A 19,764-nucleotide genomic window follows, 5' to 3' on the forward strand; every position below is an offset into this window, starting at 1 on the left:
AAATGGACTCATGATCCTGACTCCCAGTGGTAGCTACATCAACATTTTGGTACACTCTTTCCAGTCTTCCTGATGTGTATATTTTTTAATTTGTGAACACATGGCATATGAAAATGTACAACATTTAAAAAATTAACATCTTTTACTTTTAAAAGGAAAACATACACATTAAAGAAAATTTGGAAAATACTGAAATATATAGAAGGCAATTAAAGTCACCTAGAATACCATTAGCCAGAAATAACCAAAGTTAATATTTTATATATTCCCTTCATCTTTTTCTTACTAATTTTATATAGTTAAGTTTATAATGTACAAAATTTTTTAGTTAACAAATATTTAAATGGATGATGACAAAGAGGGCCTTGGTGACAGTATCTGCCATTCAAATTATTCAACAGATTTTTAAAGAGGCAGAAAATAATCATTCGCATTCCTTTGTTCATTCATAAGGCCATTTAAATACCTGTAAGTCTTAGAGCCTGTGCTAAATTTCTACTAAGGTAAAGCCTGACAGAGATTACCATTTTTTTCCATCCAAGTGAGTCTAAATCATTTATATAAGAATACTTTACACATAAAACTTTCAATACCACATTAAAGTCCCTCCAAGAGAGGGAAGATAACAGCTGTAGTCTGATTAAAAGTTTCTATTAGTATCTCACAGTGAAAAACGTGCCTTAAACATTCTGCATACTTAAATTTACATAAAATAGGTTTAGCAAGAAAATGAGGCATGATTGATTGATCATGGCTCAAGGAAGTTCTAAATGGTGTAAAAAACCACTGATCTTATGTTATTAAAGTTTCAAAGAATTTATTATCAAAACTAACAACAAAACTTCAGTTGTACATAAAGTAATAAACCTTTACACTAGCAGTTAAGGGAAAGTGGCAATGCAAGTTTACACACATTACTGAAGGCAAAGAGTAAGGGCGAAGGAGAACTCCAGTTGGAATGTTTGTTATATTCACGCAGCTTCTTGATTTAAACACTCATGACACATTGAATGAACTGAAAGAGAGAAAAGTCAGTGTTATTCTACTGACCTCAAAACACTTAGTACACCATAGCCTATCTTTAGGCAGCTTATGTTTTGATTTTCAAATTTGAATTGTGGGTAAGAATCACACAATTTTCTAAGGTATGAGTAAATGATAGATGGGAAGTTTCTTTTAGGGAAGGAGTCTAATATAAAATCCAATGGGATTCTCACATCAAAACTTACAGGAAGCAGATATTAGCTCCAATGGATAAAGAATTATTTAAATTCCAAATAATATCTAAGACTCTGGAAATGGTTGTGGTTAAAGGTACCCCAAAAGACAATTAACTGGAGTTTATATGGTTGTATCACATGAGGACTTCCAAACTGTACAGTATTACTTGACTACTCTAATGAAGCACCTTTAAACACTTCTCTTAAAATCTGCTTTATTAAATTAAATCCTGCCATGCAAATATATATATGCACAGAAACAGAACAGCTGACCAGTCACTGGCAACTCAGAAACCTGAGTTTAGAAGCATTGGTATTTGCAATGTTAGCTTCCCCACTAAACACGCAGCAATAGAGTCTGCTCTTTGTATCAGTTTTTTTTTCCACTTCCCCAACACTAAGTTTTTTTTTTTTTTTTTGAGACAGAGTCTTGCTTTGTTGCCTGGGCTAGAGTGAGTGCTGTGGCATGTCAGCCTAGGCTCAAGTGAGCCTCCTGCCTCAGCCTCCCAAGTAGCTGGGACTACAGGCGCAAGCCACCACGCCCAGCTAATTTTTTGTTTCTATTTTTAGTGGACTGGCTAATTTTTTTTTTTTCTATTTTTAGGAGAGACAGGGTCTTGCTCTTGCTCAGGCAGGTCTTGAACTCCTGACCTCAAGCGATCCTCCTGCCATGGCCTCCCAGAGTGCTAGGATTACAGGCGTGAGCCACTGCGCCTGGCCACTCATAAGATTGTTAAGGTACTGCTAATCCTTGCAGCTCTTCCACAAGGCCAAGGTGATTATCCCTATTTTAGAGAAAAGGACACTAAGGATCAGGATGTTTAGAAATCTTTTAAGTGGCTCCATGTGAGGCTGAAGCCCATGCTCTTTCTATTCCCCAGGCAGCCTCTCCATCTCTGGAAACAGTGACGGGACTGTCAACTGAGAAGTAACAGTAAAGAGATCACACCCTTAAGCAGAAGAAATAAGCATATTCACACACACACTAAGCCTTTTTAAAGTGTACTTAAAATTGCAGCAGCTGCTAAACCGAAAATATGTGCATCTTAATATTTTGCGATGGAAAAAAATTTTAGAATACTCAGTGATTATAGTGATTTCGATTCTAAAAGTTACTTTTTAAAATCAATGACTAAGCAAAAACTGACCAAATGACTAACTCTCTCCCTACCTTTGTTATGTACGTCCAACTAATGCCATTGAAGATGGCACTTGGTTATGTGCATACTGGCTATTTGGCTTTAACCTACCATATTTAGCATGGCTGTTTAGTACGTACCTTGTTTTAAATTGGGATTTAAGTTGGTACCTGCCTTACATTATCAATGAAGAACGCAGCTGTACACAGTACAGCTTTGAGCTGTTAAAACTGCTTCTCAATGATTGAGATGGTTTGTTTATAGAAGGCAAAAGCAGACACAATATCTGTATAGTGTTTTCCAGGGATATTTCTGATAGAAATCTTATATCAGCCCAGTGAGGAAGATATTATTACTATATCCTCTTTATTCAAACAGAGCAGTTAAGAAACCTGCTTAAGTAACCCAGCTAATAAATGTAACAAGCTGGGTCTTGAACCGAGGTCTCTGAATACAAATCGAATAGTGGTATAACTATGCATAAGATTAATGAATGAAATTAACAAATTTTGGATGATAAGTCCTTCTGATCATTTAATCCCTGATTTCTCTGGCATCTCTTAGATATTCTTAACAGCTAACTTCAAAAGGAATGCCCATCTTGTGTACATATTATCCATCTACTTAGCTCTTAATTTACCGAGACTTACATCATCATACGGGAAATTCACAACACCTTGCTGAGCAGTATCCCGTCTTCGAAAGCTGTCTGTAAAACAATACAGAAAAATGTATGTTTTTTTTCTTTAAATAGCTTTTCTAAAATCACTAAAGTTAATTATTTTGGCATTGGTTTCAAATTGCAGTAACATTTAAATTGTATAACTAGTCAATATAAACAAAAGACCAAAACAAAGAAGCCAATTATATAAATACTGAAAGATTTAACACACAACGAAGTAATATAATAGGCAGAAGTTGACCAGCTATCTTTTACAATGTGGAGCTGGAAGAAAATACCTTATCCCAAAGTCAGTAAAAGCTGTGCAACTTCTGAGGCCATTACTTGTGATGAAAACATGGAATTTCAAACTTCTTAATAACACAGATATTGCTTAATTAGGAGACAGATGGATAGTGTCCCTAATAGGACAAGTGGGCTGTGATCAAATATCCTACCCATTTTAGCTATGACCTACTGAAAAGGATTTACTTTAATTTCACTCTTTTCAAATATTTCACATTCTAGGGAGAAATCTCTCATAATCTGACCAAAGTGTACAAAATTACCTGGTTATGTTTTAGAACATTTTCGCAAAATTTAGTTAAGCTTATTTTAATGGCAGATTAATAACTAATCTAAAATTCTGAAAAAACAAAACTATTCTGCTAGCTATGCTTAACAGTAATGTTAAAAATCTACTAAAGCAAGAAAAAAATTGAATGGAAAGAATAAAAGTTCAGAAGTACTGAAAAATGAAATGGGTGTCATAAAAACTGTCCTCTTGGCTTGTGGTGATGACATGATCTCACAGAACACACCTGTGAGAGCCCTCAGTTTGACGCAGCAGGCAATGTAGTCATCGAAGGTAATCTTTCCATTGGTGCTGTATCGTTTTGCAATTGAATTCACAGCCTGGGGACTCAACCTAAATCCTGAAAAGAAAAAAAAATCATCCAGTAAAACAGTTAAAGGATTGCAAACAAAAACAAAAAACATACCATTAAAAAGAATCAAACGCAATTTTTTAAGACTGTGAACTAATTTCTATAAACACATACAACTTAACTTCTAAGAAAACAGAAACTGCCTTCAAGTAGCATTTACTTTTAGAAGTAAAAAACTGACGTCTACCAATGAATGGAGAGTTCTAGTTAGCCATACCCACCCATTGTTGTCAGGGCCTTCTGCAGTTCTTGAGGATCCACCGTTCCACTCCTATCGCTGTCAAAACTGATGAAGTGTTGTCTCCAGCCATTCAGTACAGACCAGAGTTCTTTAAATTCATTGAAACCCATTGTGCCAGACATATCTCTCTAAACGAGAATCAAGGATCAGAGCTTCTTTATTTGGAACATTTTCTAATGATTAAGCGAAAGATCAAGGATAAGGGGAATTTAATGTTCTTTATGGTCAAAAAGTAGTTATTGTATATTCTTTGTATGATATAATAAAAAGAGCAACGATAAAAAATAATAAAAAGAAGCTATGGAGAAAAAGCTCTGAGTACTCATTTTTACTGTGAATAAAAGATAACCTATGTGATCTGATTACAAGGAAATAACATCACCATTGGGAGCCACCTGTAAAAAGCAGTCTGGTTACTGGAACTGGGCTGCACTTTCTGGGTGCCCCAGGCTATGCTGTTTACCCTGCTATCCTAGGGTCATCTTTGGCACTAACATTGTCTTGTTTAGTCCTCCAAGACCCAAGGATTTCACTTTTGGAGAAAGAGATGGGATGGAATACACCACAGGGTCAGCACTAGCTAAACTAAGTCCAATAAGTGGGAAGTGAAAAAGCCCATCACTTGAAGGTCAGGTGTGAGTCATGCAGAGCAATCACTGTTAAAGAAAAAGCTTCCCAGACACCCTGGTTTCTATATTCGTTCTACTTTGATGCTTCCTTGAATTCCTGAACAACTAACATTCCATTTACTAAACTTCCTTTTTTCACACCAAATTCATTCTAAAAGCTAATTATTTCAGAAAGCTTTTTAATGGTCATTTTGTGTTTACCGGGTATTACTTCTGAGATTAATCCCTTCAGGAAATTTTTTGTCAAGAAAAAAACATTCTGCACAACAATCTTGATAAAGGATACATCCAGCATTGAAACCATAAGCCGACAAGTCTCCAGGTTAAAAGCTGTTAAATTAAGAAAAGTACATACATATTAATTTCAAAAATTCACATTACATTTGATACATTCAAATTAATTAGAAATGTGATTATTTATACACTTTTATTTTTATATACTACTCAATATACATGTGACTACATTATATGGAGCTTCCAAGTAGATTTTTTCCAGATTCTTAAAGAGGATTCTTTCTAGAATCCAAATTTGATTTTGACATAGAAATCTTTAATTCACCATAATTATATTCACCATGGTGGATGGGAAAGTAGGGTTGCTTTGTTTCTACTCATAAATGACTATAAATAGCTGGTTTTGCTAATTTTGTACCAATCACTTGTTTTTCTGTCTTTTCCCTTTAATGTCAGGCACTGAGCAGTGACCTCCTACTCAAATAGTCTCCTCTTCACTTATATATGAAACCAGACAAATATGCTTGTTAGAATTGTGTGTTAATTAAGAGTACTCTGGAGTGAGACCCAATGACCAATTCAGTGGTGGCCATTATTCAGAAGCCTTTTTCATTTACCTATAGTTTGGGAGCATTCTGAGAGCATCTGTGTACCTCACTTTTGCAACTAAACCAGAACACATGCAATGGTTATAGCCTACTGGTTGTCTAAGCATTAAGAAATTAAAAATAAAGATCCCCCTGTATCTTACATTGTAATAATGCAAATCAATGACTTTGAAGAAATATTGCATAGGTACAAAGAAGCTAGAAGGCAGACATGACAAGGGTCATGTGGGAAAAGCTATTAATAGTATAAATTCTGTAAGATGCACACAGAACATTTTTTACAGCTCTTTCTAGCTTCCTATTGTTTCTCTAATGAAAGTGAAATTAAAACACAGCTGAGCTAGCTAATTACTGTAATGTCTCCAAACAGTGCAAACTATAGGGTTTCCATATTTAATCTGTTAAAAGATTCCCGTGTTTGGCATATCCTTTACCAGAAATAAAAGACTGGGGACTATTTCTAATTTGGTCCTTCAATCTCCATTTGATCCACAGATAATATTTTCTGAGGTGAGAGGAGGAGGCAATACTTTTCTACACTTTTGGTAAAGAGCTGGTCCCTTCTTCCTTAAGTTGTGTGGAGGTATGAAGTCCCTCTAACCTAGACCAGTGGTTCTCAACCCTGGTGCTTATCAGGATCACCTGGAAGCTTTAAAAGGTCCTGACACAGGGCTGCACCACAGAACAATTAAATCAGCATCTCTGAGTGTGGGACCCAGGTACTGGTATTTTCAAAAAGCTTTTCAGATGATTCCAATGAGCAGCCAAGGTTGAGAACACCATTCTACTCAAAGTGTGATTCCTGGACCGGCCATATCAGAATCACCTGGGCACCTTGAGAACTGAAGAATCTCAGCCCTTAATCTACACTAATAAAGTCAGAATTTGAATGTTAACAAGATCCCTTTAAAGTGACATATATTCACTTTAAAGCAGCTGGTTCAAGCATCTGGACCAGCATCACACGGAAATTTGTTAGATGTGAAATTCTCAGGTCTCACCCCAGACCTCTTAAATGAGAAACTCTAGGGAGGGTCCCAGCAATCTGGTTTTTGGAAGCTTTCCAGGTGATGCTGATGCTGCTTAAGTTTTAAGAACCACTCTCAAGAAGGCTTGACAATCACAGGACAGAGCCGATTATTTGGCTCACATCAAGCTTTTTGAGGGGCCGTGAGGCAGACAGCTTCAATGTCTCCCAGTTTTATGAATGCTACCACCATCCATTCAATAGTCACCCAAGCCAGAAACCTGGAAGCGTCCTCAATTCCCTTTTCTCCATAATCAAATCACCCTCTAAACAGCCCCACTGTCCTGGTTTAGTTAGCATTTCTCTCACCTGTATGACTCCAACAGCTCCCAGTGGGTATCCCCAACTCCCGTGTCCCCAATTTAGTCTTTGCCCTACAGCCAGGGGTGGTATGTGCTGTCCTATGTAAAACCAATTGTCAGTGTTATGTCCTCAGGATAAAGTCAAACACCTTGACTGGCATAAGGCCATATACTTACTTTCCCATCCAGCTAGTCTCTTATTCATTCAACTGCCTATACTATCTTCACGGGAATTTCTCAGTTCCTTGGCTGAACCATGCTCTCTCTGGGTCTTTTGTACGTGTGCTGTTCTATCTGCTTGGAACAAAACTTCCCCATCCCACTCACTTCTTGGTTGGCCTCATTTCTGCTCTACTTTCACTTCTTCTCAGTTTAGGTATCAATTCTGCAAGGAAAACTTTCCTGATTCCTGTCTGGGTTATGTGCCCATCCTATGTGGTCCCACAGCTTCGATCCTTGCTTGTATGAGTGCTTTTTACAATGCCCCACGGGCATTGTTTGTGGCTGCACACCCAGACCTGGCACATGGACGGTGTCCATTAAAAACTTGTTGGCTGGACAAATGAATGTGCTGATAAGACTGAATTCTCATTGCTCTGCAGGAAGCCGTATATCCCTGGATTTTATATGTATACCCCTCTCAGTCTAAGGAGGAATGTTTTTTGAATAAAATTTTCTGATTTTTACTGATACTTAAAAGTAATCTATAATTTCAAATCAAAATACCAATAAGGGTATAGGGCAATGATTTTTGCATTTTAGAAAATTTGCCGTACCCATTAACTCAACAGCCACCCATTAAGTACTCACTAGGGACAGCGCTCCGGGTTCTAAGAACTTTGGAGACATAAATGTGAAATTGGATACTGCCCTGCTGACAGTCTAGGGAAAAGGTAAGTCATATACACCATACAACTCTAATGAAGGCAGAGAGCAGTAAATCATAACGGCGGTACCAGAAAGGACCAGGAGGTTTTGGGGAGTGAGAGGTTCCTCCTGGTAATCAGGAAATCCATAAAAAGAAGCTAAGATTTCAGGAAGGTAAGAAATCAGGAAGATTTCATAAAAGAGGTATCATTTAAGCCAAGCCTTGAATGACAAAAATGACTGGGAGGGGACATTTGGTGACAGCTAAGGACCAATGTAAGAGAGAAGCAGAAGGTCCAGGGCAGGCAAAGAGTACGCGAACAGCTCAATGTGACCTGAAGAGAGCATAAAGGAAGTGGGAGGAAACGTGGTTGGTTAGGCCAGGCTGCAAGGATCTTGAATTCCTTCTAAGCTGTTAGCCTTTCTTTTATGGGCACCAAGTAAAGACTGTTGGGAGGAGGAGAGTGACAGGTTAGAGCTGTGTGTCAGGAAGATCAAAATATGGTCACCTTTTTAAGAAGGATCTGAAAGGGAGAGAAGACAATGGACAGTGAACAAAAGGGAACAATTTATCATTCCAGACAGTTCTAATGAACTAGAACACACGTGCCCAATAAGTTTGGATGAGGAAACCTCCTGCTCAGTTTTGTTAATTGTATTCCCCCCAAATAGCTTTTATTAGTCCTATTTCTATTTTAAATAATTTCAGAAGAATCTTTGCTGTAATTTTACTTTTACTCTTTCTCCTCCCTAGTGTTCATTCTACTAGAATGCCTCAAACATCTTTTCTTCTAGTAGAAACGTAATAGGCCTAGCGGGAAAGCCCTACCTCTAGCTGTTTCTCTCAACCTTACCACAGCGGAACAAGTAAATTCAAGAGAAGAAGAGAAGCTGAATTCCTATCCTGTAGACTACAGCAACTTCTCTCACAAACTCTACCTCTAGGTGTGACTGCTTCCTTTTAAACAGGTTAAGAAGGGACCTGTAGGTCCTAGGCTGGAGTAACCCACCCACCCACTTTGGATCTGTGCTTTTTGGTTTGTAAGCTGGGACCAGATTTAAAAGACTAATGGCTGTATAATTTCTGTATTACAAAACTCTGGCACCTCACAAGAAGGGTGGTTCTGTGGTTCATTACAGTCACTAGAAAAGATTAAGCAAGTCAACCCAATTGCATGGTCCACATGACTCAGAGGAAGTGTCTTCTCTTTAATGCATCCATCTAAGGCCATCACTAAAGCGGCTTTCTCAAATAAAAGCTTTAAAAGGACTGTTCTCTAAGAATATGCAACCCACTTTGTTAGTCAGGTTTTAAAATCTACCACACCTCTTCTACTGAAAGGCTGCAGAATAATAGTCTATGTTATGGCCTCACCTCATTTTGGCAAACCCTACTACTAAAACTGTGTCGTTCACCATCTCAACTGCTTGAGATTAACAATTAACAATTTAAATGTGCTGCGTACAACAGTAAAAAAATAATCCCTGGTCCAGAAATGTTTCTTTTGTTTAGGACCAGATTAAATGACAAAAACTCAAAAGTTTCTTCTTTTGTATTAATTCATCCAATTAGGAAACAGTAATAGGATATTGAAGTCACACAAAACAAAGGATGATAAAAATAGAAACACAAATAGTTCAAAGACAGCCATCCAGTAAATACGTCAATGTCAGTCAAAAAATGCCACTATAATTCCTTAGTTGTGAATTCTAGTTTGAGCATTTGAACACTTAGCTTACCAAGAAATTGGGGCTTTGATGTGATGTTCTGTCCCAAAACAACTGGCAAAGTAGTTGGCAGGTAACACACTATTCTCTACCCTTGAATTCTGTCATGGTCAAGATCTGATTTGAAGAGAAAGCGTGTGGTGTGCATGGGGGGATGCAGCACCTTTGCACTACCTGCAGCTCATGGCAGAGAGCTCAAAAGGCAGGTGGGCAGGGAGCGGGGGTGCATAAATGCTGAGTTATAGGGCATCAAGTCTAGCCTGCCAGGAACTGAGAAAGCAGAGGAGAACTACTAGTGTAAGGAATTTCAGAAAGTAGAAAGTGTACTTCCTACTTATCCTGAACACATTCTCTGAAATGGTAAGAGGAAAGAAAGAGGGAAGACCTGGGAAATGTCATGACAAGCATTCAGGTTGCTGGTAGTACACCCAGGGCTCCAAGGACCAGGAGTGCAGGAATGGCCACTCAAAGCACTAAGTGCCACCAGGTCCAGGGCAGGGTAAGCTCTTGGCAAATAGCAGTAAATGTAGCTATCATTAATGACACCTGACCTGGCAGATTTCATTTCAGCACTTTACTTGTCCTCTGTGAAGGAGGCCACCCAAACTCTCACTGGTTCAAATACTTCCAGATACATAAAATCCAAATCCAAGAAATCCACTAAGCTGGCAGGTAGAGTGGAATGATTTATATTAAGAACTGTTTTCAAATCAACATTTGGAGATAATAACTTAAATTAGCTTTTGAAATTTTAGATTTTGCTGGGTCAGAAAAGCTGTTTCCTTGAAGGCTATAATCACAAGTTAACAGCTAAAATATGAAATACAGAGTACTTTTAGAGAAACTGTGGAACTGTCAACTTACGTTTGTATCCACCTGCAATGCCAGACTGTGTCAGACATCTCTGCAGTTCATCAGCATCTATTTGCCCATCCTTTTGAAAAAAATAGGAAGATGAATCACAATAGCGATTTGTACTTTTGTTTATCTCTCATATTCAATGCGCAATAGTAACAAAGAAAATGAGTATCATGCACGAGACTTTTTTTAAAGAATGCTTTCCAAAAGTGGGCATTCTTTTCCTCATTCTACTTCCAAAAATAATTTAATGATGAAAGAGTCCGTTTTGTCAACTACTCTTCTCTTAGTCTGAGCTAGGAAACTGCCAAAGCTAAGCATTTTAAATTACTTATGGAGTTGCTTAAAAATCATATTCCTGTTTTTTTTTTTTTTTTTTTTTGAGAGGGAGAAAGAGAGTAGGTACACAGTAGACATCAGTAAATAGAAGGCTTGGTTCAAGCAGAAAGGGGCCTCCTTGGTCAACATTTCTTATGATATGGTCAATTATTTTTTTTCAGAGCACAATTATATCTGGAAGATACAGGTTGGGTTCTCAATGCCCATTCATTGGCTAAACTAGGTAAGAACTAGATACATGCTATTTTTAAGGATTTTAAAATATCTATAACTAATAATAAAAGGAAAAATATACCTATAAAATATTAAATAAATTATAAAAATTTCAGACTATTGTCTGACCACAACACAGTCAAGTTACAACTTAAACAGCATAGCCTTTAAAAACCCTGATTTCTGGAAACTTAGTGAATGGTAATATGACTTCCTGAGGCTAGAGAAGAAGCAGGCAGGATGAAATTCAAAAATTTTAGTTTTGATAGTATAACAGAAACCTCTTGAATAAGCAGTATGGGTATCATTTAGGCATATTAATGGGAAAGGTAATGTCTTCTGTTTACCAGGCTTTATAACTGTACTATTTTTCCTTCCTTTTACTAAATCTGAATGTATTTTTGTATCTTCTTTCGCATATTATGTTTTAAGATTCACTATATTGTTATGACTAGCGATAATGTATTCATTTTTTGAGGCTGTATGACATTTGAATACATTTATCAGAATGTATCTATTAAAAAATAAAAAATAAAACAAATACCTAAATATTCATATTGATGGGTATTATAAGTTATAAATGAGAAGCAGAATCAATAATTTGAAAGACAATGGGTATGCTGAATACAGGCCAGGGCTGCTGAAAGCTAAGTAGGTGGGGTCACTTACACACTGGAGGCACAGCAATCTAAGAATGTTAGTCTTGAGGTTTGCCATGCCTTGTGGTTTCAAAGATACAGATCATTAATAGATTAAGCAGATACTTAAGAGGAAAGTCTTCCAGTTTTAGACACAATTTTCCATTCAATTTCTCAAGCTGTTATTTCTTAGAGTGCTACTTTAAAAGGTGGTCTGAGGTTTTTATTCCATAATATTCTAAAGAGTTTTCACATTAAGATTTTGCTATTTCTAGCTTTTGATCAAAACAAGACTAAGTTGAATTCAAAAGAATAACCATCCCCTTTTGACATGTCTGGGTCATACCAACAGTATGTTTACTATACACAGAGACCTCGTAAGCTAGGGAAGTGTCTGTCCTCCCTCAAGGTAAGTGAGCACCTGTCATTCAACTCAGAATGTAGAGAAGAAGAAGGGCTTGGGGAGCTGGTCTTAATTCTTTCTCTGGGTCAACAGGCCACAACACCTAACATGGACACGGAAGAGCAGATCTAGTAACAGCATCTGAGAAACTAAATTGTTCACAACAGCAAAGAGAAACTAAATTGTTCACAAGATTAACTTCCTTATGCCAAGAAGAGAACAGTAACTTGCTTATTTAGAAGCCGGTGGGTTTTTACCATACGTACCTGTTTCCTAGGGGGAGTAAATGATTAACAATTAAATTCAACCTGTAGAAAGTGTCCATCAGAATCTGGATACATAATTACTGGTACATGTCTTTAAGTTGTACAAACAGAGGTTTATGTTCACCGGATCTTGACTTTCTTCTCTTGAAAACCACCCTAGCCCTGACAATTCAGTTACAAAAACATCTTTCTACTTTACAGATCTTTAAAGTAAATTTATAATCCCCTATTCTGTTCAATCTAACCCTAATTCAATCACGTTTAGTTTTGAACCGAACTAACACAAGTAACACTCTGTCCTAATTTGTTCTGAATATTCAAAAAATAAAAACTAAAATAATAAAGAACTTTCCTTCTTTCTCTTTTTCTTTTGCAGAAACGGACTCTTTTCCGTTTTTCTGTGTCACTGTAACAAAAGCTAACACGAATGCAGAATATGACAATTCTTTAATATTAAAGGAAAAGCTAACCTGTCCAGCCACAGCTGCAAAGTAACCATATAGCGGATCCTGGGTTTGTCCGGGAAATGCTGGCCCTCCAGGGGCCCCTCCATACTGCGAAAAAGGAAACACAAACGCATCAATCCGCTGATTCCAGTTTTATTCTTTCACCACAGAGGGCTTTTGTGAAAAGCCAGGCAACTGACCAACCGCCTGGCCACCCTTCCAAGGTTTACCTCCCCACCACCGGGCACTTTCCAACTGCAATCACCCCACGCCTTTCTTCCCTTCTCACTCTGTACTTTAAAAACTGGCTACTTGGACCAAAAATAGTAGTCAAGAAAGTGAAATCTGCACAGGTGAAGCAACTTTTAAAACCCCTGTTAACCTGCAGATTACTGAGGTGAAAAGCAACCTAGGCAAGCAACTTATGGGCAGGGCTCAGAAATGCTTTCCTTTTGTTTTTACAGCTTTTATGGTATTTTAAAAGCGTTTTAAGTACCACGGAAGGCAGGAGTTGGCAAAATACTGAGACAGGTGTAGCCTAGGAAACAGTAAGGCGTCTTGGCCAGCTGTATCTCGTGGGTGGCGACGGAACATCCTGGGAAACAGTTCCCACGACAACGCGCATCCCAGAAGCCCGGCGAGGCGGCCTTCCTACAGGACTTTCACTCTGGCGGACTTTCCCCAGCCTCTTTCCCTCAATTTTTTTTTTTTTTAAGGGAGGTAGGTAGATCACTGAACCATTCTAGAATAAAATAACTGTTGTTGCTTTGGGGGGAAAACGGGAGGGAGGGGGAGGACGCCAACACCCAATTAGCACTATTTCGCGTCGCGTATCCGAGAGCCACAGGGTGGGCTTCCCGGGTCCCAATCTACCCGCGCTTGGCCCCGCGGACTACCCGTAGGGGAGAAAGGACGGAGGGAGACGAGGCAAGAGGCGGAAGCGCAGGGCCTAGGGCGAAGCGGCGAGCAAGCAAGGAGGAGCCGGGGGCGGGAGGCGCCCAGGAGCCGCGCAGCGGCGCCTCAACCCCGCTAGCCGCTGCATCTCCGAAGGTACCTCTCCGTGCCCCGAGAACCGCCGGGCCGCGAGCCCGCGCGGGCAGCACTTACCCCGCCTGGGTAGTACCCGCCGCCCGCGCCAGGGTACGACATGGTGCAGTCTACACCGCCGCCGCCGCCCTCGCCCTGCGCGCCCAGCCTCCCGGCCCCGCGCCCCGCCCCGCCGCGCCGCGTGGGGGCCGCCCCCGAGCGCTCCACGCGGGCCGGCGGGGGACGCGCCCTGCCGCCGCCTCCCCCTTGGGGTTCAGCTCGCGCCCGCGGCTGCCCTACCCATGTACTTCCGTGTCTTTGCCTGTTCTATGCCCAGGCCGGGTGTCAGGGAAGGTCCGGTGGTGACCTGTGACCGGCGACGCAGTTCACACCAGGGACTTTCCTCCCTTCGAAACCAATGGCACATTCCAACACCGATACAGCGCCCCGGGAATTCGTTTTTTCCTTTCTCTTTGGCTATTTTCTGGTACATTTATTATTTATACAACTTTATTGGGCAGGGCGGACCCGCCATGAGCAAAGTGCAGTATTGCAGAGAAGGGGCTGAATGCGTTAGAGCAAGTCTTAGATGCCAGTGGGTGAAGGAGACATTGAAAGACAAAAATAGGAAAGCGCCCTTGGAAAACAGGAATAAACTTGAGGAACTGTGTGCAAGGGGGAGTTTGTCTTGTGGTTGGTGGCACATTTCATTGAAAGATAAGGGCGTATTTCCTGGCCAGGAGACAATTCATCGCCTGATTAATCTGGGCGTAGCTCAGATGCGGCCTGCGTGGGACAGAGGGCATTTTCTGGGCAGGACAGCCTCGCCCACATCGTTCTTTGGAAAATGAATTGTTTGAATTATCTGGATGATTCATGCAAAAACAATCTTTTTCCCCAAGATTATTCAGCTGCTTTTTATACAAGGCAAGTTTAGAGCACACTGTGTGTGCTGGTAAATATTCAGGAAGGTGAGAGAGATCGGAACTTAGATTACTCAGAAAATGTTTTTCTTTACTTCAGACGTCTGTCTTTTTCATCCAGTTGAACAATTTGAAGCAATTCAGGTGCTTGGTTTTGTGTAATTTTTTTTTTTTTTTAAGGCAAGGATGAAACGAAGTTTATTGAGGAAGGACAAGATAGGTTTACAGAGCAAGAGCAAAACACGTTCACTACAGAATGACGAACAGACCCCTTCATAACAGAAGGGGCCGGTTTTGTGTAATTTCAACCACACAAAAAATTTGCTTGCTCGCCCTTGACTGTTAAGGAGTAGACTTAATGATTTCCTGAATTTTAACGTTTGAGAAATGTATTAATAAGTAAGATTCACAGTGTTTGCTGTAGAGGTTGCTCAGAAACATTGAAAGAGTCATCAGCATTTAAGAAATATTGGAGCACCTGCCAATGTGTTGCTGTACTTGTTCGTTATCCAGAAAGGGCCCCTCCGTGTTCCAAGTTCCTGGGTTACGTGGTTTATTGTTTTCCTCTTATGTGTAATTTCCCTCTCAAGTCCTCTTTTTGGATACCCAGACTCCAGAAATGAAAGTCCTAAATTGTGAGAAAGATTCTTATAGTTCCTGTTGTCTCACAGCAGAGAAAACTTATGTGTTGCCTGTTTTGTGTTTGATTCAGAAAGTAGGTTACTGTTTTCAAATGCTGTAACACTCATCAAGGTAGGTTAGACATTCTGAGTCCCTTAGCCTCTGTTTTGAAGCCTGTTTCTTCAGAAAGAGGTAACCAACTATAAGAACAGATGGTGAGGGGTAACCTCAAAGTGGAGCACAATCTCAAGACTCAAGTTTGAAAGAAACATATAGCATATAAAATATTTTTAAGTAATACGGAAGTAGCTTTGTGGATAAATGACTATGCTAATTGTCGTTTCTCTTTAAACATCTTTCTACTGCTCTACTGCTAAAGAATTCAATTTTAATGGAGTCCTGCAAATGAAATTCTGACAATTATTGGTAACAAATTGGTCAGCTGCTACTGCTTTAGTTTATGAAAAAAAATCCTGGCAAATAATAATAACAAACATATATAGTACTTAATATATGCCAGATCCTCATTTAAGCATTTTATGTATTTGCTTAATCTTCATAAAACCCCACGAGATAGGTTCTATTATCATCCTCATTAAACAGTTGAAGAACAGAGGATCTCAGAGAATTTGCCAAACTGGAAGGAACACAGAGCTGAGATACATTGCCAAGCCATCTGTGCTGTATACCAGGGGCCAGAAAACTTTGTAAAAGGCCAAATATTAATAGTAAATATAATATTTTAGGCCTGTGGGCCATATAGTCTCTATAGCAACTACTCAACTCAGCTATTGTAACCCGTAAGTATCCACAGACAATAAATGAATGGGTGTGGCTGGGTTCCTCATTTGACTTTCATATAATTTTCATATGACATGAAATATTATTCTTTATTTTTCCAAACATTTAAAATTGTAAATATTATTCTTAGCTCCTGGATGTACAAAAACAGTAGGTGGGCTAGATTCGGCCATTGGGCAGTAGTTTGCCAACCACTGCTGGAAACCCTTCCAGGATGCAGGCTTATGACTCTGGGAGTTTAGTGCTTTAGCAAATGATTTGCTGGCTTTAAGGTAAAGCCTATGGGTAGAATACTGTTATTTGTCCTAACAGTTTACTAAGTTCTAGAGAAAGACTGCAGGAGTGACACAGCCATGCCGCTATGATTGAGGGTTGTGGCAGCAGCGTGGGTTAGGGAGAAAGCTATACCAGGGTTATAGATAGGATGTGGGTCGGAGTTATTTTGGGAAGTCATTGGAATCACAGAAACCTTTATGATCATCTACTCTAATCATGCTCTTTTACAGATGAAGAAACCAAGACTGGGAGAAGGCCTAAGCTCCTGAAGGGCAAACCTAGCTAGAATATAAATATTTCACCCTTCCCAGTTAAAGCTGTGACATTATCTGAATATGCCTCTCAGAGAGAATCCCATTGTTTTGTGGTACACCCTCCTGAGTCCATCTCTATTTTCAAGACAGGCAGTGTGGACACTCTTTCTTGTCCCTGGAGAAAAATTAATACAAAGCACTACATATTGTATCGTATCCAGGCAGAACTTCCTTACTCAGATAAGTGGTAAAAGAAATAGTGTAACTAACTGCAGTTATTTCACCATGTCCTGCAGTTGAATTAATGAGAAGTCTTCATGTTTTAGGAAGAAATTAGCAATAATATTTGCCAGATGAAGGTTTCAACTTTCTTTTAGTTCCGATCTCGGTGTTGCACCTCATAATTTAAATACCTCTGCCTTAGAGAGATGCTCATATCTCAAAATATGAGTGGAAATGGGTTTGATAACCACATAGGTTACCAGTATATACTATCTCTATTTTCTTAAGATTTTTGGGAAGGAGTGTGAAGACTAGGATCTTCATTTGGGAATAAAAGACACCCTTTTTCTCTATCTGTCCAGAGTAAGAGTTCAGTTAATCATACTATTATGAAATCATTTTAAAAGGATAATAAAAAACTTCCATTATTTTCTTTTTTTTCTTTTTTTTTTTTTTTTTTTTGAGACAGTCTCACTCTGTTGCCCAAGCTAGAGTGCCAGGCGTCATCCTAGCTCACAGCAACCTCAAACTCCTGGGCTCAAGCGATCCTCCTGCCTCAGCCTCCCAAGTAGCTGGGACTACAGGCATGCGCCACCATGCCCGGCTAATTTTTTCTATATATTTTTAGTTGTCCAATTAATCTCTTTCTAATTTTAGTAGAGACGGGGTCTCGCTCTTGCTCAGGCTGGTTTCGAACTCCTGAGCTCAAACAATCCGCCTGCCTTGGCCGCCCAGAGAGCTAGAATTACAGGCGTGAGCCACCGCACCCAGCCTCCATTATTGATTGATATGCATGTATGTAAAGTATTTAATCAATTCCTGGCTCACTGTAGTGGATAATGAATCATCAACCACAGCTATTCAATAGAACTTCCTGCCATGATGGAAACTTTCCGTATCTGTGCCATCCAATAACTGATCACATGTGGCTATTGAGCACGTGAAATGAGGAACTAAATAGCCATGTGGCTAGTGGCTACCCTATTGCACAGTATAGGAAACTGCTTATCTGTATTGGCTGCCTCCTCCCTGGATCTCAGAGAAAGCAAATTCACTCTACTTGCCTAGAGTAGGCATGATAAGCAAAATAAATCAGTTGTTCATGAAACACATCAAGGGCAGTTGGTCATAAGCCCTGTGGCAAATGCTCCCATGTTCCTATTCCTACTGAAGAAGTTCCTGCTGACCTGTTCCTTCCCTTAGTGAAGCTCTTAGCTAGAATGGATGATCAGGATTAACCAGAAGGCAGATTTTGAGGGGGGTGTGTGTGTGTGTACGTGTACTTTTTAGTCATTAGAGCTGTCCAAAATGACCTTCCAGAGATGAGCTCCCTGTCACTGGGGGTGATCAAGAAAAGACTGTCAGTTATGCTAAAGGGCAACTTTCTACTTTGCGTAGGGCATTGGATGAGATAATACTATAGACTACAAAGTATTTTCTAATACTCTTCTTTTGATTTTACCCAGCCATACCACTTAGATTATTCCCATTTTGCTGGATGAAGAAATTGAGGCTCTGTGACTTTCTTTAGGTTACCAGACTAAGAGCAGCAAACCAAGTATTAAATGCTCATCTTCTCACTTCAAATCTTTTCTGAATCTCACACTATTATTTTGGGACTCTTCCTCCTAAGATTCTGCAATTCCACTGGATCAGGAAACTGGGAACACATTTTTTTTTTCTATTCCCAAATAGAATGTGTTTCAGAAATCAGAATGTCAATTATAAGGGTTAACTTTAGCACAATTACTTTTTTGACAAACAGGGTGTAAATATGCATGGCTAAAGGGAGGTCAAGATATGAATGTAAGAACTGGCTGGAATTAGTCTTTCTGAGGCTTACACTGATTCTCAAGCCTCCACAGCTTCTACTTGTGACCAGTTAGAGAGGAAAACGTTGAATACTGGACCTGTCTTCCCAGGTAGAGAATCACCGGTGTTCAGCACCAGAGTTCTCTGAGGATGAATATTCCTAAGAACATTGGATTAGTATATTGCAAGGTGTCCTCAACTCTAGAAGCTGTTCGTTTGCAACCTGGGTATATTCTCCCATAAAAGTCACTTTATGGCTAGTTCCCAGGCAAACCCTCAAAGGTTCTTTAAAGCCCTCAGTGTTCTGAAGAGAACTAATCCTGGAGCCAGGGTAGAGTAGGGTAGGGAAGAATCATTTAAGCCTTGTTTTCTGCCCATCCTCATCCGCATCTCAGTCCCTTTATCCTACTAGTCCTATGTCACAAAGTCGACACAGAGGTGAAGTGGGCAGCCAGCTTGAGGGAGAAAGGAAGGAAGGTGATACAGTCTCCATCTGTTCAAGAAGCAGGGGAGAAGAGGAAAAACAAGAAAAATTCCAAGTTACAGCTATGGGGAAGAAAGAATGACTATTCTGGTCTCCTAGGCACCTAGATGGCTTAGATACTCTAGAAAGCCAAAACTGAATGAAGTTTTTACATAAATCAATCATATATAAATTGGCAACTTCTCAATTAAAAGTAAGATATCTTTTACTTCATAGATTTCTTTTTCCCCCTAGGAAATTACTTGCCAGTTTTCACAGTACTAAGAAGTCAATGGCAAAGCTGAGAAAGGAACCTGGGTTAATTGATTCCCATTTCCATATTTTGTCTGAGAATCCACAAATGTCACAAATTGTGACATTACCATTCTGGTAAGCAAAGGATTAGTTATATTTTAATGCTTTATTCAAAACGAGTTTATTTTATGCTAAAAAGCAATGGTTTATCAGGAGTCTAAAACATATTATCAGAAGATTTAATTATATTACATGCTTTGTTGAATTTGCCGGAATTACTGTTCTATGAAGCAACCTGTACTGTTTACATTTTATTAAAATGTGGGGAGGCGAATAACTTTAAAT

General features: G+C 39.4%; 1 protein-coding gene across 1 annotated transcript; it reads right to left on the bottom strand.

Moving 5' to 3' along the window:
- Window positions 1-800: 800 nt before the first annotated feature.
- SRI (sorcin) lies at window positions 801-13,977 on the bottom strand. Its single transcript, XM_012643505.1, has 8 exons — window positions 13,874-13,977; window positions 12,791-12,874; window positions 10,468-10,537; window positions 5,124-5,167; window positions 4,189-4,336; window positions 3,842-3,955; window positions 3,010-3,068; window positions 801-1,015 (listed from the first exon to the last, which is right to left on the bottom strand). The coding sequence occupies exons 1-8, from the start codon at window positions 13,913-13,915 to the stop codon at window positions 989-991; spliced, it is 588 nt and encodes a 195-aa protein (XP_012498959.1). The 5' UTR covers window positions 13,916-13,977; the 3' UTR covers window positions 801-988.
- Between the last annotated feature and the right edge of the window lie 5,787 nt (window positions 13,978-19,764).

The sequence above is a fragment of the Propithecus coquereli genome, unplaced genomic scaffold (assembly GCF_000956105.1).
Source record: "Propithecus coquereli isolate 6110/MARCELLA unplaced genomic scaffold, Pcoq_1.0 Scaffold199, whole genome shotgun sequence".
NCBI lineage: Eukaryota > Metazoa > Chordata > Mammalia > Primates > Indriidae > Propithecus > Propithecus coquereli.